At 37.1% G+C, this 25,781-nt stretch overlaps 1 protein-coding gene across 2 annotated transcripts; it reads left to right on the top strand.

Moving 5' to 3' along the window:
- Window positions 1-1,238: 1,238 nt before the first annotated feature.
- LOC121427404 (histone-lysine N-methyltransferase MECOM-like) lies at window positions 1,239-25,326 on the top strand. 2 transcript variants are annotated; one of them, XM_041623778.1, is made up of 5 exons: window positions 1,239-1,791; window positions 14,422-14,556; window positions 16,463-16,565; window positions 18,060-18,188; window positions 19,552-25,326. In XM_041623778.1, exons 2-5 carry the CDS (start codon window positions 14,488-14,490, stop codon window positions 22,356-22,358), a joined length of 3,108 nt encoding a protein of 1,035 aa, XP_041479712.1. In that variant the 5' UTR covers window positions 1,239-1,791; window positions 14,422-14,487; the 3' UTR covers window positions 22,359-25,326. The 2 variants fall into 2 exon arrangements, with proteins under 2 accessions (XP_041479712.1, XP_041479711.1); XM_041623777.1 differs by lacking the exon at window positions 1,239-1,791 and adding an exon at window positions 9,500-9,920.
- Window positions 25,327-25,781: the final 455 nt, after the last annotated feature.

Here is a 25,781-nt window from a genome sequence, read left to right as displayed (position 1 = left end):
AAATACCCGCTAAATAGTAGGTACTTGGCGAAATTACGAGAACTTTCGCGGGGATTTTTCCAAGGTCGCAGGTATTTTGGCGATGTGAAAGCAAATTACGGGAACTTTTAGCCCAGCGTGTCGTTGGGCGCGGCGGCGTGGGTGGCTGCTGGGCTAGTGAATTTGTATCTCGCGCCTTGCCTGCTTATCAGACCATACTGCACATGCTCGTAACTTCGGGAACTTATCCCGAAGGGTATGTCGCGGGGCGGTGTAAATGCAGGAATAATTAATGGGTATTTTTTAGCCAAAAAAAATTCTTGTAATTTAACGGGGATTCTTGTGATCGAGGCGGTTTCAAACCGCCTTATGTAGTATGCCTAGCAATTGAAACTCTAGAAACTCTCGTTAGAGTGCTCCCCAGGGAGTAGAAAAAGTATGCCAGGATCCGATGACCGGGGTAATTATATACATGTGCATGCATCTGTAAAGTGCTTGGAGATGTTGTTCTGTTGTATTAAGTACAATAGAAAAGTGGAATATTATTATCATTTATGTATAAAGTAAACGAAAAAAAATAGTACCCGAGCTGCATGAGCTTTAAAATGGTCATGATATTGCTCACTTCTTGCATCATGTTCATCATTTTCATCGTTTTTAATTAATTGTAAACATCTTGGACATACAAGTGCCTAAACTTTACTATCATCATACTCAATCTACTTGCAGCTGTTGCCTCATGAAGTTTGTGTAAATAAGATTTCAACTCCAAAGTTTGTGTAATTAAAATTGAATCCAATAACGTCTCATCTCGATCTTGTTCCATTGCACATGTTTAGACGAAGTAGGCCTTTTATAATCTGTAGGAAGAGAAAGAGAGGGAGAGATAGACAGCTAAGCAGAAAGAGTGAAAGGGGATGGGAGAGAGGAAGAGAGAGAGACAGAGAGACACCATTCTCATTATACTTTTTAAAACTAGTTTACTGGAAACTGGTTCAGGAAACCAGTTTGGAAGATCACTTTGCTAGCGTTCCCATATGATCAGCCGAAAGTTGTTTCAAATCCCCTTCGCATAAAGCAGCCTTGTTGCTATGGGAACACTGTCAGTGTGGTGACAATTCGAAACAGCAGCAGAGGCATTCTGCACAGTGTTTGGAGTAGCGTGCTCAAACTCCGCAAAGATCGCTTCCGAAGTACGGTTGTGTCCTCACACTAAAACCAGTTGAACAGGCAAAGTAATCTTCAAAACTACATCGCGAGGCTGTTTTCTGATCCGGTTTAGAAGATCACTTCCAAGACTGCTTTGACCATTCTCATTACAAGTTAAACTAGTTAGGAGTAAACTAGTTTTAGGATGATAGTGAGAATGGTGTCTTAGAGACAGACAGATAAGCAGAAAGAGAGAGAGAGAGGGGATGAGAGAAAGTGAGAGAGAGTGAATGAGAAAACTGCAGGTGAAAATCCAATGATAAAATGGAAGAATAATATCTAACCAGTCAGACACGAAACAAAAAATCAATTAGCAGCATTTGTTAACGAGCTGGCTCACCTAACGTCTAATTGTTTTAGAGAATCCCTGCTGGGGAGTGGCTGTGAGATGAGGGGCGTTATATCCAATGGTGCTACAATCCACACATTTAATATTGTCTCCTCAGTGGAGTCATTATTAAGGTGGGCGTTCAGGTCAGACATCTGTTCCATTGGACGGGTTGTACTTTTTATTGCTTGCAATTGTGGGAAGTTCGTCAATCTGAGATTAAGTGAGACAATGTTCGCTCTCGATCATCCTTTCTGATTACTGCTTCGTGAATTGTGAGTAAATTTTTAAAGCAGTTTATGAGTATATTTATGTTCTGAAGAGATATTCTGTTTTTTAAATTTCAAACATTTGAATTATTATGCATGCCTAATTTGAAGTTTTTATATAAATATGCAAATTTTTCTGGAGAAAATGATGAGGAAGATAATTGATGTATGCGGTAATGAATGCAACGGCAAGAGAAACAAAAAATGAATGAAAGAAAGAGAGGGGGGGGTAAACAGTTTGGGGAGGAATAAATCTTGAATCATTTCTATGACCACTGAAAGGTTGTTTACATGTTAATTATTTTCATGTATTTAATCAGCTGAGCAGATTTTTCCTTTTTTTCTTTCTCTAGGTATGTCTCTCTTGTGCAAAGTGGAACTTCATTTAATTCTAGAAAATAAAGCCTTCGTTTTTCAGTGTCATTGACATTCCACTATTTGCATGTTTTTGAAAATACCCCACATTCCACGGTGAGAATCCTGTTTTTCTTCCTTATATTCTCAATAATTTGATATTTACCTGAGCCTCAAAAAATGGAGGCTTCTTCAAACATTTTCTGTTGGTGGACTAGATTGCTTTCGATTCAGAGAAGACCGCACAACTATTGATTCAACCCATAAACTTTTGACTTGACTATATTGACATACATTTATCAGTTGGAGAATTTGTCTGTGTGTGTGTTTATTTACGAGCGGCAATTTCTTCTTCTTTTGATGAAGAGCTGATTAGGGATCTGTTCCACCTTTGGAAAGCCGAATGTAGTTTGTTTGAGAAGACCAGCCTATTTTGATGATATATCTAGCTGTTTATTTAGGCTGAGTAAATTTGACTATTATGGGTTTTACTCACAGAGACACAATAAATATACTGCTTTTCTTGGTCATGGATATTAATCTGGCATAAATATGTTTTTCCTTAGCACATCTTGGCCTTTCAAGACTATTGGAAAGATGTAGTAATTTTTTTTTGTTCTTTTCTTTGAAAAGTGAAGATGAATGTAGAGTATATGAAATATTGAATGTATACCATCTAGTACACCGAAGATTATACAATAGTTTTTTCTGCACATTGGAATGTTTTTTATCAGAAATATGATGCAATATAAATCGCTTGGAGCATCATCTGTGGATCTATCCAGAAAGGCAAATTGGGAAAAATATTTACACAGTAAAAACTTGAATTTTCATACTACGCTATTTACTATATAATGTAGACCTTACAGTATAGTTGTTTGAATGGTATAACAAGTGCTTTAAATCTTCTATAACATAGTTGGATTTTTATACATAATTCTCAATAACTAAAGCATGGTTGTTTAAACTATTTATCAACTACTTAAGGTTCATATAGTAAAAACTAAAAAGAGTTGTGTAAAAAATAATAACAGCATTTTTACTGTGTATGTGTTACATTTAAACAGTTCAAAAAGGTATTGTTCTTAAAAGCTCTCAGAAATTAGAAACTGTGATCCTCATTTTTTAATATATTATGATATATATTTTTTTCTTTTTTTTACAGACCAGCGATCAATGCAATTCAATATTGATTTATAAACCTGCATGTGACTAATTTTCAATTGCAATGTTTTTTGCAATCTAATACAAAGTTCTTATAAAAAAATGTCAGAAGAAAGGAGAATATGAAATCTGACACAGATAGGTGTAAAATGAATTTGTAGAACAAACAATCCACTGATAGGTAATTGAATTAAATGTGTTTGTCAAAAGAACTGAAGTGTTTGGCCCAAAGAACAGCAGAGGGGGAGTTGTGAACTTTAGCGAATTTGGGAAATGGGGAATTATCAAGAATGGAAAAAGTGAATAAAAAGATGAGAAATTGAATGAAGTGAGAAATAAAGAGAGAAATCACAATTGGACTAATTTGACAGGATAGCTTGGAAGTTGGCTAAAGTTGAAGGGAAGCGAGAAAGGGGATCAGTTTTCCCCTTTCTGAAGGGACCCAAGGGATCGACCAAATCTTGCAACTCACGGTCCTACCTTTTTGTCTCAGGAATCCGCCACTTTCCTGCATCTTCCCCGCAAACTTCTCGAAGCATCCTCTCACCGAAAAAAAGAAGAAAAAAAATTTGCAAAGAGAGGAGAAAGCACGGCTGGGAATAGCAGAGAAAGAACCTTCCTTTATTAATTTATTGCGAAAGAAGTCGTTTAGGAGATGCCCCAACTAAATTGAGGGGGAGGCGATTGTGATCTGTGTAGCAAACTTGTCTCAATTTGGTCGTGTGACACTGAGAAATGCCTTGTTCTGCCGACTCATGGTGCTAAATTTCTTACTTAAGTCTCATCGTGCACCTATTCTCGGCGCCACTGCAGACAGTTCTGATATCGGCAAAGGAAGCCTTTTCTTGAAGGTATATATATCCCGTTTAACGTTACAAAGACATCTCGGAGATGGTTATCACCGCTGACCACCCCAAGCAGACAATTAAACTGGTCACTTTTAACAAGTCATGCTTTATTCTGGAGAAGTATTGATGATGTCATTATTAAAAGAAACAATTTACCACATGTTTACCAACTGATACCACAGTTCAAATATTGTCCACTGTTAATAATCATAATAATAGTGAATGATATTCAGTTCTTGGAGATCTATGCATATTAAATCCAACATAAATGCCCTGTTCATGATGGAAGGTGAGGTTTTAATTGAAAGTTGATCTTCTGTAAGAAGGATTTCATTTAATTTCATTCATTTCATTTTCAACAAAATATGAATCAAATAAATACAATCATAACAAGTCAACATCATAAAACAATATACCAAGGTCATAAAATCAGCTTGAAAAAGACATATTATAAGAAAATTACATACAAAATAATCATGTGTAAATGTGATTTATAATTTGTGAAAATGGATGATCCCACTAATGATGGTTTCTTTATGATTATGATTTATTCTGAAAGTTTTAGTAATAAGTTTGAAAGATAAGTGGAGAGAAAAAAAGTTATTGTCAGAAAATCATGATAGTAAGAAGTGAACTTTCATCTTAATAAGATGCCCAAGGGGCTACAGAACAAAAAAAACCCACAAATTTTCTGTAATTTTACACAATGCATGTAAGTTTACACAGTGCAGTGAGATTTTTACAGGTGTTCTCAAAGCTGCTGATGGAACTTGAACTTTTCAAAAAGAGTATTATAAAGCACAAAAATTTTGAATATCGCAATTAAAATCACCCATGAGGGGCTCTTATGCAGTCTGCGTTGGTACTACTTGCACCTTCTTCTTTATGAAATGTTATGATTTTTTTTGTAAGCAAGGCCCGTCAACTACCAAAATTATTTGAGCTTTGCAAACAGTGTTAAGGTTAAGATCCTCTTCATCCTGTCCATAGATGTTCCGAAAAGTGCAGTGATTTGGTCAATATTTGACCTGGAGTGAACTCTGTGCACCTCGACCTTTTGCCAATCATCAAATGATGAGTATATTGGCTCGCTGATCTTGTCTTACAATGGGGCGTTAAGCCATGTACTCTGACCACCTCAGGCGTAGAAGGTTCCCTCCATTTACAGTCAAAACCTCTTAGAACGAGGAATAATATTTGACCATCAAAGAAACTGATACCCTCCTTTTGTGTATGGTGGCATTCAGATAAGGCTTTTAATGCGGCTTTTGTGCACCTAATTGTTGATCACAGCAGAAACCTCGCAGATAATAAGAAGAAATCACTTAGAACGATCTGCAATTAACACCCTGTTTGGGCGCTTTGTAGTTTTCCCTCTCTGCTTTTGGAGCGGTGTTGAAAAAAAATGAACGGTCCTCCCGTGGGGCTCTTTTTCCTTTGAAATTCATCTTCGAGATCATCAATCTTGCCATATTATCCTGTCTCTTCATCCTCAAAGTTGTTTGAAGTCATTCAGAATCTCTTTTTTTGAAGATTATCAGCTATTATACTGAAGAAAAAAATATTATTCTGCCATGTTAATGATCACACAATGTACACCATTCTTCTTCGCAACCTCAATAGATATTCTATTTCATTCTGGAGTAGTTCAGAGAAATTTGATTATTATGTCTTGTTGATAAAACATACAACTGGGTTTGAAAAAGTGTAGGTGAGCTGTCAGTAATTTCATTTAGAATTTACCCAGCTCTATTGATGTTAGCAATACAAATAAGATCATCATTACTTTCTTATTTACATGTACATTGAAAAAAAAATTGTGGCCAACATGTTAAAGAGAAAATGGATTGCAGTGAGCTCCATTTGTTTCCTTCATTCCTTCGTTTCTTTTGCTATATGGTTTGTTATAACAGTATAATGATAGTTTTCTGTTGAAAGGATGATTGCGGTAGTGAGAGAAACAGACACCTTGTACAGACATTTGTCAGTGATTATTGATCAGGAATCTGTCTGTCTGGATATAATTGATGCACATGTTATAATGTTGCATTTTTGTTGTTTTTTAAGTCAAAGATTCTAGACAAGGAAATGTTTGGATTTCTCCATGGAGTAAGATAAAAGTGTAAATTTACTTATTTTGATATTTACAATATATCTGATATGATAATATTTGAAAGAGTAAAATTTTTTGTCAAAAGTATGAAAATATTTCTATAAATTGTAATTTTCGAAAGAGTGGAAGAAGGTTGTGTAAATGCTCATATTAGTTTAGCCGAGATTCCCTGTTTTCTTTTAGCATCAAAGACTGGAATAATTTGCGCCACACAGATTTAACCTTGGAGATCTGATGTCATTCACTTGATTTTTTTTTGTCTGTTCGTTCTTGCATTTCCTTTTGAAAAGATGAAAAAAAAATCTCAGCATGACTTCTTAATTTAAAGGTGGAATTTTTAATTTGTTTGTGAAATTTACTTTTGCAAAGAACACTTTTATCTTCCCCAAAGGTACATAGTGAATCACCTAAATGGATAGCTTCTTAGAAATATAAATGGAAGGGGAAAATCTGATTTATCATTTGTCTATTAATACAGGTATCATGTCCATATTGCCATTTTAGTCTTTTTCCCATTTCAATGTTGATTTAGGGTGTGTTTATGCTTCCATTGCGAGGACAGAATCAGCGATTTCAAACGTCGATTCAAAACGCCGATCGTAAACGTGGTTCTGGGAGTGCTGTTTATGCTTAACTTTTCAGAGCAAATCATGATCTCCAGCTGGCTTCGCATCGTAAAGCGAGGTCAAATTGGGCGTGCCTTTTTTCAAAAGTTTTTTTTCCGACTTGTTATTACGTGGATATAAGCATGGAGCATTACGACTGTATTGCCCGCGGATTTTCATCTCACCGGAAGCATGTACCAAATGACGTCATTTAAACAGGTTTACGATCGTGGTTCTGTTTATACTTCCCCAGAAAGCCTGATTCTGGTCAAACGACGTTTACAAACGCACCTTTTTGTGAGTTTACGATCGGCGTTTTGAAACAGCGTTTAAATAAAAGTAAGCATGGACGCAACCGTGTTTTGGACTAACCACGTTTGGAAACGCTGATTCTGGCCTGAAAAGTGGAAGCATAAACACGGCCATAGACACCTCACTTTCTCTGTCTATCAATATTCGCCACAGATGGGGAAAAAAAACATGGGAATCATGAGACGAATGTTAATTGGTAATGGAGTTGACATGGAAATGTCTACTACCAATCAATTTTAGGAGGAAGTAGATTGAGTATCCATGAGAGGCTATTTAATGAATGGAATACTCCTGTCTGCTCTTGGGCATTTACGTGAACCCGTTGCATGCCGGAAGAGGGTGCTCGCCATTCAAAATCAATAGGAATTGCAGAACTCGGTCATCATTTGGTTAAAATGATGAACAAAAGAGTGATATCAGCAGTCTCTGAGTCTTTGATTTCCTGTGCATCTTGGCGTATTCTGTTCTTCACGTAGGTGACAAAACTCAAATTAACACTTGGGAGACTAACTCCGAATGGGGGGATACTGATGGTGTTGATGGTGTCTTTGGCGAGGAAACGTTAAAGAGGAATCTGTTTGTAAGGAAGTGTAAGGATTATAGTTATTGAGTTGAATATACAATCTTCCAGGTAGATTGAGATGAATGAGACTGGTAATCATCGTCCACCGATCTCCCCCATCCTCCGAGCAGGTGACGCCTTCAATGCCACGCAGGTGTGTTCCGTGCAACGCATCTCCATCTCTTTCTTGGTACCATCTTTTATTAACCCATCAGTTTGATTACCAAATGAACAGTCTGAAAAGCATTGTGGTCATATATACAATACATCTCCATCTCGATATCTTGGAAACATCTCTTATTAAAAGTCATCAGTCTGATCACTAAATGAACAGTATATCAAGTATTTGGAATAGATGCAACACATCCCATTCCGTTTTGATGGCTAATTTCGATGTTTGTTTATCAGAAATGGTCATGTATTTTTATTTTTCCAAGTTAGAACAAGGAGAGGTGATATCTCCTTGGTTAGAATAAATAGTTCTTAGCTCTCTCTCTCTCCTCCCAAATAAGCATCATGCCATTTGATTGGTCAAACAATTATTGCCCATCCATTTCAAATCGAACAACAAAGTACTTGCCGGTGAACGCATAAGTAGCATCAATGGATGTGCCTATTATTTATCCATTCTCTGCTCTATGTAAAGTGGTTTTGGGGTATTTTTTTCTTCATATTTTCTCAGTCACGGTTGTGCAGTGTTGCGTGTGATTGATAGTGTTTTATCAGATAAAGCTGGAAGGTGTTGGGCCGGATCTCTCTGTCATTACACATTTGATTGCCTGGACACCATAAGAATGAAAAGCAAGCAAGAGAGAGAGAGAGAAGAAAACCAAAAAGAGAGAGATGGGAAATTAATTAGAACAAACAGAAGAAAACAAAGCTCTATTGTGGGACCAACTCCATTGAAACTATGAACTCAGTGTGAAGTCAACATAAATTGTCATTCATATTGTTCAAATATTCAATTCCTTATTATTTTTTCCGCTATATCAATTTTATATTTTTCGTATTACTATTCATAGATAAAATTGCACTTCGCTCTATTTTTTTTTTCTTATGCAAAATTTGATTTGCATACATTGTTATTTATCAACCTCTTAAAAGTACTGACAAGCTACTTTTTGTGGTGTTTTTCTATCCTTTTTTACCTGCACTTGTTCCTTGGTATGTGTTAGGATGTCACATTATTCATAATTATGTCTATATTTGTAGGTTGGTAAGAAGGCATATTTTCTAAATCCTTGATCAATGTTTTGACAATTAATTGGATTTTGAGTTGATATATCTGGTAGTACTATCATTGAAACCTAATTGGTATCCATTTTTCTTCATATTCATTAGGAGAAAACTCAAGGTGTGCCTTGCCCTTATCTGGCACTCAATTAAATAACATAGATTTTTTTCCACACTTTTCAGTATCTTTCTGATTTTTTTTGCTACTTACTATATATTTTGTGTCCATATGTTAATGATATCTGTTGAAGTGCACTTTGAGTGGCTTTGGGTCTCTTTTAGTAGAGTCTCCGCACTTTTCATTGGCTGGGAGGCTTCCACAGCTCAGTGGTTGGTCGGTTCTGGTCCAGCCCAGCCTCTCCCCATGGATTCAGCGGTCACCAATTCTGCTGGCCAGGGAGAGAAGGAAAGAGAGAGAGAAGGAGAAAGACAACTGTAATAGTGTGGGGCGATCTTGCAGAAAGCAGGAAGTGCCTGTAATTATGGTCAAAACTTTTTTTTCTCTCTCTTTTCACTCCGAATCCAATCTTTCTCTCTGAACCACACTCTCAGTGCCCCTTTCTTTGTATGACGGGTAGAGAGAGCTTCCAGTGAGCGGTGAATATCTCTTGCCAGGAGTAGAAAATCAGTTTAGGGCTCTGACTGACTGAGCTGCGTATAAACCCGGTCTTTGATTGAAGAAGCAGAATCCCTCGCGGTGGTGTCGTCCGCCTATCTTCACCGGGGATCAGCGAGCAGGGAATCTCTCGGCATTGAAAGCCAGAAGTTGGCCGTTGATAGCCGCGCTGGTTTGCAGTCACTTTCCTCATTCATCGGTGATAACTTTTAGAAGTTGAGCGTTGTCTTGGCTTTGCCGGCAGTTCTCCTTTTCATCTTTCCTTTGGTTTTGAGAGACTTGTTGCAGTAATTTTTCTCTATTGGAGCATCACTTATTATTACCAATGGTATGTTAAATTATCTTTACTCATATTTACTTATTCTACATGTATATTAGAATTATATTCTATATGTATTCTATTCTACATGTATATGTACTCTATCCTAGTATAAGACATTCAAACTCACAAAACTGCCTGAAAAATAACAATTCCTCTCATGTATCCATGCTGAGACACAATTTTCATTATTTTAAAGATTTTTTTTTAAGAAAGGGATAGGCCTATATATATGTGTGTTCTTGAAGATTTTTTTTTTAATTTGTTTGACTTTTTCATTTTTGTTAAACCAGGGATGAAGTTTACTGTAACATTCCTTGGTCAAACATTAAAAATAATGAAGCTATTCTATTGACAGTCATTTACAATGTCATCTAATCTGAGAATGTGTATTTTATGTGACAGAGGTTAAAGATATTAACATTGCAAATAAAGGAACGGTCTTAAGATTTGTCTGGAGTTTGATTTTTAATAAAAAAAGTTAGACTTATCTGCGCAAGATGATTGTGGAGAATGATATCTCCCCCATCATATCTCTTGGATCAATATTTTCCTAACCTTTGTAAAATTTACATTGCTTTATGAATATTTGAGCCCCACCTTCAACCTTTTTCATTGTCAAGTCTGTCTATCTTGTCTCTTTATGTACATTTGTTAAATTAAAGACAGGTCTGTGTGTTTAAGCGATATTTTCTCTGGAGGAGTAAAATACACAAGTGGGGGGCTCTGCGATTATTCTTGTTTCTGTATTAAGGGAAGGGGCATTTAGGTGCAGCTGGAATAGCCTGAATTTAAAACATTAGGAGGCCAAGTTGTATTGACTGTTTCTAATCGCTCGTTCTAGTGTTTGTTGTCCACTTGAAGCTACTCCAGAAAAAGAGGGCATCTGCTCGGATGAGCTTCAGCTTCGGCCCGCTAGAGTAAAAGATGATCAAGAGGGTGCCCGTTGTCAGGGGGGAATGGGGGGTGTTGCTCTGTGTCAACAAGATGCACAATAGCAAACGCTGGATGCCAGTCGCTGAAAAAAATAAAATAAAAAGCGGATGTCTTGACTTGTGTAAATGAGACACCAGATGTTGCTGATGATACTCTTACTCACGCACATCAAGCGAATATTGACGTTGCATTTTTACGCTGGCAGTTATGGGGGCCGGGCGATGTGCTAAGTTGACCGCGGTATGAGATGGTCCATAATAATTGCATGCAGAGCAAACACAAGTTTGCCCTTCTTCTGGTCCAGTATGCAGATAGGAGTTGACTTAGTTTTTTTGTGGTATTATTAATCGTGTGCTTGTAATTTCTCTCGTGACGTGACGGGGGAGAGAGAGACGATGGAGGCCGAGGGGAAGGAGAGGATATTAAAAGAGAAAGAGAGAGATATGGATGACTTGATGATTGTGAGGGGTGGGTTACGGAGTTAGAAGGATGCTGTGGGTAAACTATCAGTGCGTTTGCTTTGGGAAGAGTTGGTGTGTTTAGGAAACAAAAGCAGACGTGCTCATGGCCTCGAGTCGTCGCGAGTGCTTCACGCCTTAAACACACACGACGACACTTTACACCATGGGTGTGCAAACCGAGCTTAATTCCCCCCAGATATTTCCAAACATATCATAAAGTGGAGCGTCAATTGCTCCTATCATTTTGCCGTGATCCTTTCACTCCTGTCTCATTTATTAAAAGTAATATACCGATGTAACAGGACGTGATCACGTCACAGCCGTAGCGTGAAACCCAGCTCTCGTAATTGGGGCAGTCTTTCTATCCCTGTCTCTGCGTGTTCCGTAGCCGTTTTCGTGTCGAGTTTTTACACATCGCCTTTCTTCAGCACACAAAAGAGTTATTGCCAAGTCAAACAGTCTGAATTTGTCCGGTACAAGATTTCATGTTTTTTTCTCTCTTTCATCTCCTTTTTATTAATATTCAAGAATGAAAAGAAGACAAATGTAATAAAAACGTTGATATTATGTGTCAACCTTTTTTTTGTTCAATGCAAAGACCACTTTTTGTATTGCAGTGAGTTGATATAGGAGAAGAGAAACCCACCTTTTCAATTTAATAGAACACCTTTACAAGTATGAATTTAGAAATCAAAATTTGCATGTTTAAGAGTAGGTAAGTGATACTAATTCAACTATGTGATGAGTTTGTTTATCCACAGCTAACCATGATGTTGATGGAGGAAAATCCTGAATAGCCGAGCTTGAATCTTTCATTTTGGGGGTTATTTTGTTTGTACACAGAACAGCTAGCTCAAACCAACTCCATTCATCACTGTGCATGGTGACCCAATTCTGCCTAACTCTATGGTCTTCGGGATTTCACAGTTAGGCACTTCGGATGTTTGATTATTGCCTTGGTTCTCTGTTGCTGTGACTGCTTTCAATCAAATCACGTAACTGTTGTGAAAGGGATTCATTTACACTGTATAATTCATGTTTTGTAAATATTTCATAGGCCTATGGTATGAGAAATATTCTTCTTCTTGTAGATGACTACTGTGGTCTGTAGATAGACAAAGTACAGCCCTCCTCGTTCTGCTCAAAATAATAATAGCGAATAATAAATTCTTCTGATATATCAATTTGAAATTGCAAATGATCATGATTCATATAGATTCACCCTCCCCTTACCCCTCCCCCCTCAAGAGCAAAACCCTACACACCAGTGAGTTACATTATTAGCCCCCCCCGTGGGGCTATTTCGAGAGGGGTACAACTCTTCCTCCCCTTGGGAGGAAGAGTTTGGCAATGGAAGGGGGGAGACTGGCTCCTTATCTTGATCCCATCGGTGGTCTGCTGTACCTCTATAGAGGATATCAGTCCAGACCATGAAAATAGTCAACACAAATATTTATGTGCATGCAGATAACCAAAAATCCATAACGGTGTCGCTTCGCTGTCAACCAAGTTTCTTTTCCTCTCATTTTAATTACGACTACTTTACTCATGACATCAAAACCAGGCGTTTGTTTGTCTCGAGGCAGACACGGTAGTTGCGATGCGTCGGAGCTGTGGTATCGCCGCTGAGGTGTGTTTGAAGATTTGTTAGGTGAAGGTTGCGTACAAGGTTCTGAGAGGATTGCGTTTTGGGATCAATTTCGTCTATTATTGGATGATTATCTGATGCCAGCTATCCTTCGCTGTTTCCACTCACCTGTTACAAGTTCTGCTGTAATCTTAGGGATGAATAGGTTTCCTTTTTCTCCCTCCTTCCAAATGAGTCATTTCTCACCGATACCATCTACAGATAACCACCTTTTCTTTCATTCATGTTGTTGGGTATGTTCATTGAGTTGTTTGATCTCCTTGGCTTTTGTCCAAGTGAATACTTTGACATTCATTGTTTCATCACCATGTTCTACTTCTTAACCCGTTGACGTCTATATTTGGTGTTTCCACATTGGCTTTGTACAAAGACTGGCCAGTTCCTGAAGTCGTGGAGTAATTACTGGTCATACCTTGTTTATTTCTTGTTTCATTATGAAGTTTGAAGAATCATTAGGCTTTACTATTAATTGTAATTTTTGTTTTAGTTTTAGACTTATAAACTCGTAAAGCAGACCGCCGGACACAATTCATTAGCATCTCTTACCTAAACATAGTCCCTCCTTTAGGTGTGCGTAACTTCCATGAGCATTCTAGTTTTGTATAGTGATCATGACTTTCACCAGTAGGATTCACAACATTTTTTATGCCTACATTTTAAAATTTCTTTGATACAACAGAGAAATATATCAATAGGGGGAATCATACACTTTCTTAAAATGAAACCTTTGACAATCCAATGACCACCACAATACTTTTAATTTAAGATAGCCTTACTTAAGCTTGGTCTGACAATTTAAATGTATTGGTATTTCTTTGTTTACCGTAATAATTAACCATCATCAATATCGTAGTCATTCATTTTGACACAGATGATGGTATTTCAATTGTTAGAGTAGCAATTAATGGTAAATTGCCAATTCGTCCATGGCCAACACGTCCACTCACCACATGGTGTACCTTCATAAGTTAGTCTGATGCCATTCCGTCCATCAACACTTTGTCTAATGGCCATTGGGTCCTATTTCCAATTGGTTCAATCATCACTTCGTCTAATCACCAGTTGGTCATAACCATTTCCTCTCATAACCAGTCGGTCTAATATTCCTTTTTTATTTTCATTCATTTTGCCCAATTAACACGTAGTCTAATTAGACCAAATGTTATATGGACTAAATGGATATTGGACCAACTGGTTATTAGACGAAATGGTGAGCAGATGATATTGCAATTAGACCATGTGGATATTGGACGAACTGATGGTAGACCAGATGAAGGAGAGCAACAATAGACATTTCTACTTTGATCGATGAACAGGCTTCGTCCTACAACATCGTTGGAGTAAACTAATCTATACTAGACCAGATGATAGTAGACGAGTTGGCAATTGGACAAATTGGTATTGGACCAACTGAAAATAAAGCGTAATTAACCATCATATTTTTGTATTGTTCTTTTTGACTCAGATTGTGGATGAGTTTGGGAAAGTGAAGTGCTGGGTCGACGCCAGTGAACCAGGGACAGGAAACTGGATGAAGTACGTGCGCAGCGCCCCCAAGCTGGAGAATCAAAACATGGTGCCAGTACAGGTGGATGGCAAGGTTAGAACACTGAGCTTGCTTAAAGGGGAAGTTCACCCTTACAAAAAGTATTTTGTAAGAATATTAATAGAAAAAATAAAAACAATAATGGTGAAGGTTTGAAGAAACTCAATCTAGATTAAAAAATGTTATTTTAATTTTTATGTTAATTTGTTCCAACATATGCAAGCAGCTTCCCAATATGTTGTGTAGTAAAAAGGATGAAATATCATTTTCTCAATTAGATTTTAATGGTTTGAAATATACCCTCAGTATATCAACAGACAAATCATTTCACACCTGCCCCTTAAAGAAAAAAAGTTATTCATTTTATATTACATAAAGTATAGAGCAGTTGCTCGTACATAACAGTACAATTATAGAAAATATTGGGAAGTTTTAGAATGTCACCAACGTCCTCTTTATTACCATGATAACAGTAGTCATCAGCCAATCAAAATCAAAGATCATCCTCAGATTGCTTTATAAGAGTAAACAAGATTGTGTAACCTTCTTGCATGGAGAGCCTGTTTCTTGTGGGGTCATCAGAATATTTTTTTTTCTAAAAGTATTGGACAGGTCATACAATTTAAGTGTCAGGGAACAGAGCAGAAATTGGGAATTTTCTGTCAAATTATGGATTTTTTAAAAACAAAATCTGAACATCTGAAGCAATTTCCATAAGCAAATTTAGGAAATAGTTTAGTTTTCAAGAAAAAACAATTTTAAAATGCCAAAAATGATTTTGGAACATTGAACAAATTCTTTTGTTCAAGAATAAGAGTAAAAAATAATCCCTCTGTCCAATTATTGACTCTTCTTTTTGTATTTTTACCTGTTTGAAATTTGAATGGCTGTCAATCTAGTCTTAGAAAGAGTTACGATTGATCAAAACCTCAAGTATATAGATATCCATCATTGTCATTATTTTTTAAACAGAAATTTGCACAATATTCTTTGAAAAAAAAGAGAAGCTCTCTGACTTTTCAAGAAAACTTAATGTATGAATAGAAAAGATTTCTAACAAACATGTTGTTTAGATGTTGAGGTTGCTGGCTTTCCATAGTTGTGATGATTGGATCAATCGCAACTCTTTGTAAGACAGACTGTGGCCTCGTTCTTTAAAGATATCTTCACATATTGGTTGTAATTGTTGACCTCAATAAAACGAAACTTCGAAGTCCCATTACATTCCTTATACAATTGCCAATGTAGTTTGAATTAATGATACCTTAGCCTTGTCAGCAATTTGAACCACAATTTCATCCTACCAACTGTTTCACCTCAAACCAAGCCGGCCAGAGTGATAAAACTTCTTGATTCATGCAGCCCATCATTTTCTCCTTTTATTTGCTTTCATCAAAATGTTGCAAATTTCTTTTTTTATGATCTCCAAAAGCTGAAAGTGACAGAAAAATACTCCCTCGAAATTTGACCATTATACCCTTTCATCTGAGGCTATGTTTAATTGGTTGCTGCGTGAGACAGACAAGATTAGAATATAGGGCATTTTCTTCGTCTTATGCCCTTTTAAGTGGATTCTAGGAAAGTAAACTTTGTTAAATTGTCCTGTTTTCATTCATCGATTCAGCATCTCCCTGTTTTGCCTTGAAAAAAAAACATTGATACAGTTTTAACAGTATTTTCACACTTCTATATCCATATTATGTGTTCAGAAAAGAGTGGAAATGCCAATATTGCTGTTTTTCACACAAATTTCAAACTTATAAAAAATGTACATATCTAAAAATTCCTAATACATAAACTTGTAAATGAAAATTGTATCAATGAATGTGAGAAGAAAAAAAGTTACCAATAAATGGGATTAAAACGGATCATGTATGATCTAAATAATCCATTTATTATCCTAAATGGGACGTAATAAACAGAAAAAGGTTTATGTTTAAAATAATCATTTGACTTGCAGGTCTTCTACAAGGCCATTCATAACATAGGCACGGGTGAGGAGTTACTCGTTCTTAAAGATGCAGCCTTTCCTGATCAAGAAGGAAACCCAATACAAATCATAGGTAAGCTATATGATTATATATATATATATATATATATATATAACTAGGAAAAAACTAGAGGGGGGGGGGTTAAAGGTCAAGTCCACCTCAGAAAAATGTTGATTTGAATCAATAGAGAAAAATCAGACAAGCACAATGCTCAAAATTTCATCAAAATCAAATGTAATATAAGAAAGTTATGACATTTCAAAGTTTCGCTTATTTTCAACGAAATAGTTACATGAACGAGCCAGTTACATCCAAATGAGAGAGTCGATGATGTCACTCACTATTTCTTTTGTTTTTTATTGTTTGAATTATACAATATTTCCATTTTTTACGAATTTGACGATTAGGACCTCCTTGCCTGAAGCACAAATTGTTAAAATAATGGAATTCCACAAGTTCAGGGAGGAATGAAACTTCATTTCACATGACAATGACGAGAAGATAAAAATATTTCATATAATAAAATACAAAAGAAATAGTGAGTGAGTGATGTCATCAACTCTCGTTTTGGGATGTAACTGGCTCGTTCATATAACTATTTTGTTGAAAATAAGCGAAACTTTAAAATGCCATAACTTTCTTATTTTACATCCGATTTTGATGAAATTTACAGTGTTATGCTTGTTGATTTTTTTCTCTTTTTATTCAAATCAAGTTTTTGTTGGGGTGGGCTGTCCTTTAAGAAAATTGAAAATGAGAGATCCCCCACCTCCCCCCCCAAAAAAAGGAAGGTTTTTTTTATATATATATATATATCTATACTACTCAGGGCTCTGTCATATTGAAAATGATAGATTCCCCACCCCTAACCCCCCCAAGAAAAGAGCTATAATTAGTTTCGGGGGAACATTTTTTTGTGAACAAGAGTTTGCTAAGCCTGCTGAAAAAAGGTGAAATAGTCTTTCTATCAATATATCATCTTGTTTGTTCTTAGGAATGTGTTTGCTTTAGAAATGGCATGAATTTTCAATGAGCAGATGATCGGTGCTCGCTCATGTTGCTATTTGATATGAATAGATAAGCACATATCGAATTTTGAATAAAGTGCCTCTGAAAAAGTAAAAGTTTTTGTTTGATGATTTTTTCATTCAAATGAATTGAAATGAAAAGTTTGATTCAAACACAAATTGAATTCAATAGATAAAATTCTACAACGAAGTTCTACAAAAGTATAATACACAAAATTATTAAGATTCATAAGGTGTAAAGTTTGTAGTTTAAATATGGTGCATTGCCATATAGCAACAGTTTGAAAAACGAAAGAAGACAATGCAGGTTGGTTGTGCTATCCCTGATAATGAATAGAAAATTTATGTTTGCAAACTAGAATCGTGATAATAAAGGAATGTACAGATTGACGTTTAATCTGTTCACTGTGTTGAAATTCTTTCAGATTGATTTCAATAACCTGCATATTATTTAGATTATTACTCCCAGCCCTCCATGAAATGAATACATTAGAATGTAATTGATAAAAATGCATATCATTATCACTTTATCTCGCAGAAGAGAAGCAGTATGAGTGCGAAGAGTGTCAAAACACTTTCAGGTCAAAGGTCGCGCTGAGGAGACACCAGAAGTATGCTTGTAACAACGCCAACGCCATTTTCTCCACTCTCAATCAGGAGTTCAAAGGTGAGACATGCTATGAATATTCCAAATTGTAAAAAAAAAATCATAAATAATGTTTGTTTGTCCATGTTGATAGCATTAAAAAACACGACGGAGTAATACCATCTTAGGTTGGTGGCAATTAGATTTGTCTTATTTCAAGTTAGATTTCATTCCGCAAACTCAGGCTTTCAATAATTTCAAACGTTGAAAACCAGAAACGAAAGTGGGGAAAGTACATAGCCGAAGTGCATTTGGAAAAAAACTTCAATTCAGTTTTGGAAATCTAAAGCAATAATTCAGTTGAGATTGAAAGGGTAGAGGTAGAGAGTTTAAGGTTAGTGCAAAAAAAAGTAAAGAAATGAAACAATGCAAGATCAGGGTTTTTTTTCTGCGCATGAAGCAAATGGATAGCATGCATAAGCCAAATGTGAAAAAGGCACATTTTAAGAGCTTTTAGAAAGAAGTAAGGGGGAACGCACCTGACATAGATACTGTCAATTAATCAAACATCAATGAGATCTACAATGTGAAGTTAGGTTGGTGCATGCCGAGAGAGAGCGTGTGTCATCTGCTCTTTGAAAATTCATGCCATATCTAAAGCAAACACATTCCTAAGAACAAACAATACAAGATGATATAGTGATAGAAGGTGTCTGAGAATCAACAATGGTGTTTGCGTGGCGAGCACTGACCCGTCTTTATTATCAAATATGAAATGGGATAAACCAACAGAGAGGGCCCTAAAACAAAGGCCTGTACCTGGGGTGTGACGTCGACGTCGTGCGACAAATTACCGACTCGTGCTGCACCTTTTCGTTCAAGCTTCTCTAGCGTTTGGAATCCTTCATATGATGTGTTAGGTGTGATATTTGTTTAAGTAAAAGATATGAGATGGTAGCTGGGAGGTGGTAATGATAATGAAGGATGCACATGCCCCCCCCCCACCTTTGTGCATATAATCACAAAAATCTACTCTGCTCTAAACAAATTTATAGCGTTTTGAGCACTCAGTTCGTACCCGTTTGGATACATAGACAAATTTGTGTAAAGAAGCCTAATATAGATCCTCTACTTTAGTTCTAGAAGTATTGGAAAAGGTAAAATAGTATTGATTGTGACATTGAATAAAAATTAAGGGTAGAAGTTCTTTTCCCAAGTATCTGTCTGCCATAAAGCAATGTAAGGATTTTATTAAATTGTATATATAATACAATATTTGAATTGTTACAGTCACATTCTCAGTGAAAATTAAAATAAGTTCCCCCCAAACTATGTGAAGTTTGTTTTCTAATGGCTATTTTATATTAAAGATGATGTTGTTTTTGAGTAGCGACATGGTCTAGCACATGAGTAAAGCTGTTGTTCCTTGTTTGTATTTTTTCAGCCAATGCAGCAATGGAGACTACCTTGCCAGTGACTGACGAGAGTCGTGCAAATTCAATGTCAGAGTGTTCAGACGAAAAACAGGAAGAGGTTGAAAGCAGACCCAACGAAGAGTTTTCTTGCAACGAATGTGGTCGCACCTTTCACTGGAAATCAGATCTTATCAAGCATCAGGCGACCCATTTCGGCGACAGGATGTACCCTTGCGAGAACTGTGGAAAGTGTTTCTCTGATCCCAGCAACCTGCACCGCCACATCCGCTCACAGCACGAGGGTGCCAGAAGCCATCCGTGCCCAGAGTGTGGCAAGACTTTTGCGACATCCAGTGGCTTGAAGCAACATACGCACATCCATAGCAGCATCAAGCCGTTCACCTGCGAGGTATGCTTGAAGTCCTACACGCAGTTTTCCAACCTCTGCCGACACAAACGCATGCACGCCAACTGTCGCACCCAACTTAAGTGTGCCACGTGTGGCCAGACGTTCTCTACGGTCACCTCGTTGAACAAGCACCGCCGTTTTTGCCACAATGCTCAGGTTTTCAACAGCCAGTTGAACACCTCGATCAATAGCCCTCACAACAATCCAAGCTCGGGTGTCCTCTTGCGCGGAAACGCCCCTCTCCTCGGGATGCCACCATCTAGCGCCCTCTATCAGGCTGGTCTTGCACAGATGTGGAATGCTAATCTGCAACTCTCCCAACAGGCCCTGATGCAGAACAACCTACTTTCTGGTTCCGGCAATAGCAACGGTGTTATCAGGGGACCATATCCTCTGACTTACCCATCTCTTGCAGCCCACCCTTCCCTCTTGACAGGAAACCTGACACCTTCCGCTCTTGCATCAGCCACAGAGAGTACCAACAAGAATGCCAAAGGGATGTCAACAGAGGAATGGCTGCAACACTACACGTTGGGTGCAGGAAGGGACAGAGAGGGTAAGGACCAGACTAGGAAGATCAAGAGGGAGAAAGAAGATAGTGAAGAGAGTGAAGCCTCGGTCAGCACTCCATGTGGAAGTGAGTTGGACTGCAGCTCCTACAGTGATGTTGAGAGTGAAGCAGATATGGAAGTCACAAAGGCCAGAAGAGTGGCTGACTTCGTCAAGAAAGAAATACCAGAGGACGAATGTATGAATGAAAGTGGAAAAATATCACCTGCAGCAAGCGAATCATCCTTACAGAGGAATGGTAGCAGTGAACCCATCAAAGCCATTGCATCCATAGCAGATAGATTCTTCAGTGCAAATTCAGCAGGTGTAGGTTACGGCCTTCTTAAGATGAATCCCATATCAAGGTTAGGCAGTAATCACTCCCCTCCAGCTTTCAAGAAGATAGACAGTCCAGTCAAGAAACTAGAGCAAACCTTTGACCCAACCAAGAATCTACTGAAACCCCACAAGCCTGAAGAAAGGAAAGTAGATGAGCAACCATTGGACCTGAGTGTACCAAGACCAAAGACCAAATCCGCTGATCTTCCAGACAAAGAAGAAAGCCACTTGAGGAGACCACACATTTTTGGTATCCCTTCTTCGCTCATTAGCAAAACAGCAGACATCCCTGTCAGTGTGGCTTTCTCTTACCCAGGATCACTTCCTTTGACCATGGACCCAATCTACAGGGTTCAGAACGGCCATGGACCCCCTCCAGATAAGTACCAAAGGATGGACAATGGAGAGAAAGTTCCTGCTGTCCCTATTCCACTACCTCATTTCCCTCCAATGCCTAAAATTGATTTTTATGCTGCAAATAAGAATCTGATGAAGTTCAGGGGTCTCCCATCTCACCAAGCCTATGCTTTGAACAGCACCATGATGTATTCAGGGTCCAGTCCATCGGACAAGATGGTCATCCGCAGCAAGGATCGCTACACCTGCAAGTACTGCGGCAAGCTTTTCCCTCGATCGGCCAACCTCACTAGGCATCTGCGTACTCACACGGGAGAGCAGCCCTACTCTTGCAAATATTGTGACCGATCCTTTAGCATCTCCTCCAATCTTCAACGCCACGTCCGCAACATCCACAACAAGGAGAAACCCTTCAAGTGTCCTCTCTGCGATCGTTGCTTTGGCCAGCAGACCAACCTTGACCGCCACCTCAAGAAACACGAGAGCGAAGACTTCTCGGGAGATTCTCAGACGCCAGAGAAGATAAACGGTGAAGATAGACCACTCCCCTTGAAGAAAAGTGGTGATTGGTCCGATGAGCTCAGCGAGAAAGACGAGGCCTACTTCACTGAAATAAAAAACTTCATTGGAGTAGCGGAGATGAAAGCTCGACGGGATCTCATGCTAAGAGAACAAGAGGAGAAGATGGCAATTGACAGGAGCAAAGACAACATTGCAAAAGATGAGGGTGGCCATCCAGAAAGGGAGTATGATGAGGGTGAACCAGAAGAGGAGAAGCAACGACGCGAGATGAAGCTCAAGTTGAAGCTTCCATTCCAGGAATCTGCTGACCATTCCAAGGTCATGATGGAAACGGACCTGTACCGTGACGATGAGGATGACAGCATCCCTCGTACTCCGGACTCCGAGCAAGACATGCAGTCAGAAGATGCCATGTCTGTGTCTGAGTACCAAGACGAAGATGACAAAGATGACGATGCGTCTTCGACAGCCCAGCCGGATAGCTTGGGAGGAGATGACGAGACTGGAGACCTTGAAAGGTCGCAGATAAACGGACGACACTCAAAACTCCAGGCATATTCTCTTATGATGGCTCTGTCAGAAGAGGAGCGTAAAAAGAACATTCTATCCAAGGGACAACCATTACTCTGCCCTCCCCAACATACAGCTGCCGTTATTTAAAATCATCTCTGATGTTGCTCCTCTTACTAACAAAACCTACATCCTTTCCATATCATTTTGATATTCTCTGTTTGCTTAAAAAGCAGGTAACCTATTCCCAAAATTCAAATTTTTTTTATATAAAAAAAACTGAACTTTTGTGTAATAGATGCACATATCTAAATTAATGACTATCCTGTACAAAGACAGGTGACTCTTCAACTTGTCTGTACTCAACTAGTTGATAAAACTGGCTGTGTTTCGTGAGTTACGAATAACTACAGATGACTGGTGATCCTTTCTTGCGATACACAATATGTCCCTATGTAGCTGACCCAGCACTTAAGAACATGCTCCAGTCTGCTCAACTTCAGGAAACAGGTTTGTGAAACCGCCACCAGGTTCATTGATGCTGTGCCCTTATTAGCAATTCTGTCGCAGTAGGGCAGTATTACTGGGCCAGTTTACATTAGGTTTACCAGGACAGGATAACTTGTGTGCGGTACTTCCAATTACTAAAATTATCAGATAAATGTAATGGCACATATTTTGAAGTCAGGTATAACTTAGACCATGGTCTAACTCTGTGCGAAAATTATGGGAAGCCAAGAGTGTCAAAATTTGTACTAAGTTGTATGTTCCTTATGTTTACTGTGCTCTTTCGTGATTCATCGATGATGAAGACAATCATCTATATTTCCTAGACAATTATGAATGATTTGAGAGCCACATGAGCTGAAATATGAAATCTCTACTGTTAGCAATTTGTGAAACACTTGGCTATCCATACTTTAACCACAACTTTAAACCTGACTTCAGAATGCGGGCCAACAAGTTTAAAAAGTGAAGTTATGTTCTTTAAAAGGATGAATGAAATTTAGATATTCCAATTATCTATTTCCATCGTTGATTCTTAACTCAATAATTAAAAAAAAAATGAAATTGCATATAACTGATTGATTGTATTCAATAAATGCCGGCATCAAAATCAAAGTCCGTGCTGATCACGATAACCCATTGTGGCACCTCTACTAAATGATTGCTGTCTCTTATTGAAATATCATTGGCTGAATAATAAACTGAAATGGGTTTTTTTTTGGTAAACAATTTTTGAAGTGAAATAATGTTTTAGGCTGATTAATTCCCATATTTTAGATTATAGTCAATCTATAACAGGACATATCTAGAAAAAGCTGATTAGACTCACGTTAGAAGATTTTGGCGTGGATAAGGAACCTTTAAGGTCACTTACCTTTTTTTTAGTTCAGATATTAACCGCATCCTTTGCATGAGACATGATCATGCTCATTTTTAATCCGAGAGATGGTATTCAATACAGTTTTCATTTTTACTATGAAAGTATTCGTTTTTACCAATGCAGGTCACAATAAATTCATAAAGGCTATAATAAGCCTCATATGGTGTTTGACAATCAGATTTCTGTATTCAAAAATAGTGAAGAGATTTTGTATCCACTCTCTGACATTTTGTTCTTTGCGATGAATGTAGCATATACTTTATTTATGAAAAATTGTAAATAGGAATCTAATGACAGATTTTGCCATGTTCATTGTTTCTACTGTACATATTTACTATTTATTAGGAAGGATAATGATTAGTATTTGCAAATGAATGATTCTTTGTGTTTGTATGTTTAAGGGAAATGTCACTGTATTGCCAATTTGACCATCTCTACTGATACTGATCGTGCCAAATGAATCAAAATGAAATACGGCTAACCCCCTTCTAATGTAAGGTGATATATTCCAATGAATTATGAAAAAAAGTCTATTCGAGGGAAACATATTATAGGGAGAATATATTGTAGTTCACTTATAGCTGAAATGTATTCAAAAGTGCTCTTTGAGACATGTAAAATGAAAAGTGCCTTTCCAGATGTTGCTTTCTTGTCAAATTAGGGAAAATAGTTTTGACAAATCTATAAATACTGGACTGCCCATGAATATTTCTTCAAAGTATTCAGATATAATGAAATTGAATGCAACTTAACAGGTTGTATTGAAAAAATTGCATATTGACAATCTGATTTTCTCTAGCTGAATAGAGTGTTCACTATTTGATATAAATTATTGATTTCATGTTTTTTTGGTTAAATAAAAAAGGCTTTGTGATGCTTAATTATTTAACATTGTACAGGAATACAATGAATGTATTTTCAAACATTTCCTGTAGTGAATGATCAGAATTAAAATAATTCATTTTTGTTCCCCCTGGTAGGAGTTTATTGAGCTGTTGTGTTAGGCAAGATTGAAATGAAAGAGCCATATTTCCCAAAGTGATATGATTTCATCAAGTGAAAATGAGATAGAGAGAGGCCAGCTGCTCTGCTTGTCTGTCGTTCTACTTGTCACTTCTGTGTGAAAACTCAAGAAAGCTACAAATCAGAACTTAACTTGATTGAAAAAAAATCAAAGCATAATAATGATAAATTGGTACTTATATAGCACATAATCAAGTAAATACATACAAATCATACAAATTGCTCTGCATTTTATATTGAATTTTTACATTTATTGTGTTTTTATTCATTATAAAGATAAGTAAATAATCAAATAGTATGGAAAAGGGATGATTACAAAATCTGCTTTTAAATCAAATAGCATGATATTGCATTTAGTATTTTACACTTATGATAATGAATAATTAATTGAAATTATGACCAAAAATTTACCTGAATTTTCCCTTATTCATTTCATTGTTATGAAAGAAAGCCATTGTAAAAGTATTTTCTGATGGATGGTTCACTAGTCTTGCCTTCATGCTTTGTTTTTTATTTTTCATTTATTTATACAACTTTTCCCTGTGAAGATAACAGTAAATAGGTCACAGATTTTTGACACTGTGGGCTGATAAATAGGTTGTGCTTACACTTAGTATGTAATATGTGATAGAATGCCGCTGTTTTGACGAAACAGAAGTTACTGATAATGGATGATTTAAAAAAAAAATGTTTTAATCATCTTTCAGAAGAAACCAACTCAAAGCAATTTTGATTATTCTGTGCTCCTAGCCTTTGCCTTCATGAATTTTATTGTAGCAGCATACACATGTTTTTATGTAAAGCTATTTTGTGCTTTGACATAGCTGTATATATGCATATATATATATATTTGTCAATACAAATAACAGAGATTTCTAAAAAGACACATATTGTTTTAGGGCTTTTATCCGCATGTATATACTGGTCACATTAGATGAATTTGTTTTTACCTTTTTTTCCTTTTAAAATGTGAAGTTGTTTACATTTTGTTCAGATTCTTTTGTGCTTGCTCATACAAGGTTTCTACCAAATGTGCTTTAAATGTTAATGTTATTGTGTTCTTAAGATTGGACAACTCAATATTAATGTAGGTGGCTGCGACATTCCAGGGACCCGACTTACAAAGAGTTACGATTGATCCAATCAGCATCAACTGTATGGAA

Source organism: Lytechinus variegatus, chromosome 14 (assembly GCF_018143015.1).
Source record: "Lytechinus variegatus isolate NC3 chromosome 14, Lvar_3.0, whole genome shotgun sequence".
Taxonomy (NCBI): Eukaryota; Metazoa; Echinodermata; class Echinoidea; order Temnopleuroida; family Toxopneustidae; genus Lytechinus; species Lytechinus variegatus.
The sequence above is the reverse complement of the archived record's forward strand: the minus strand, read 5'-3'. Positions and strand labels throughout refer to the sequence as shown.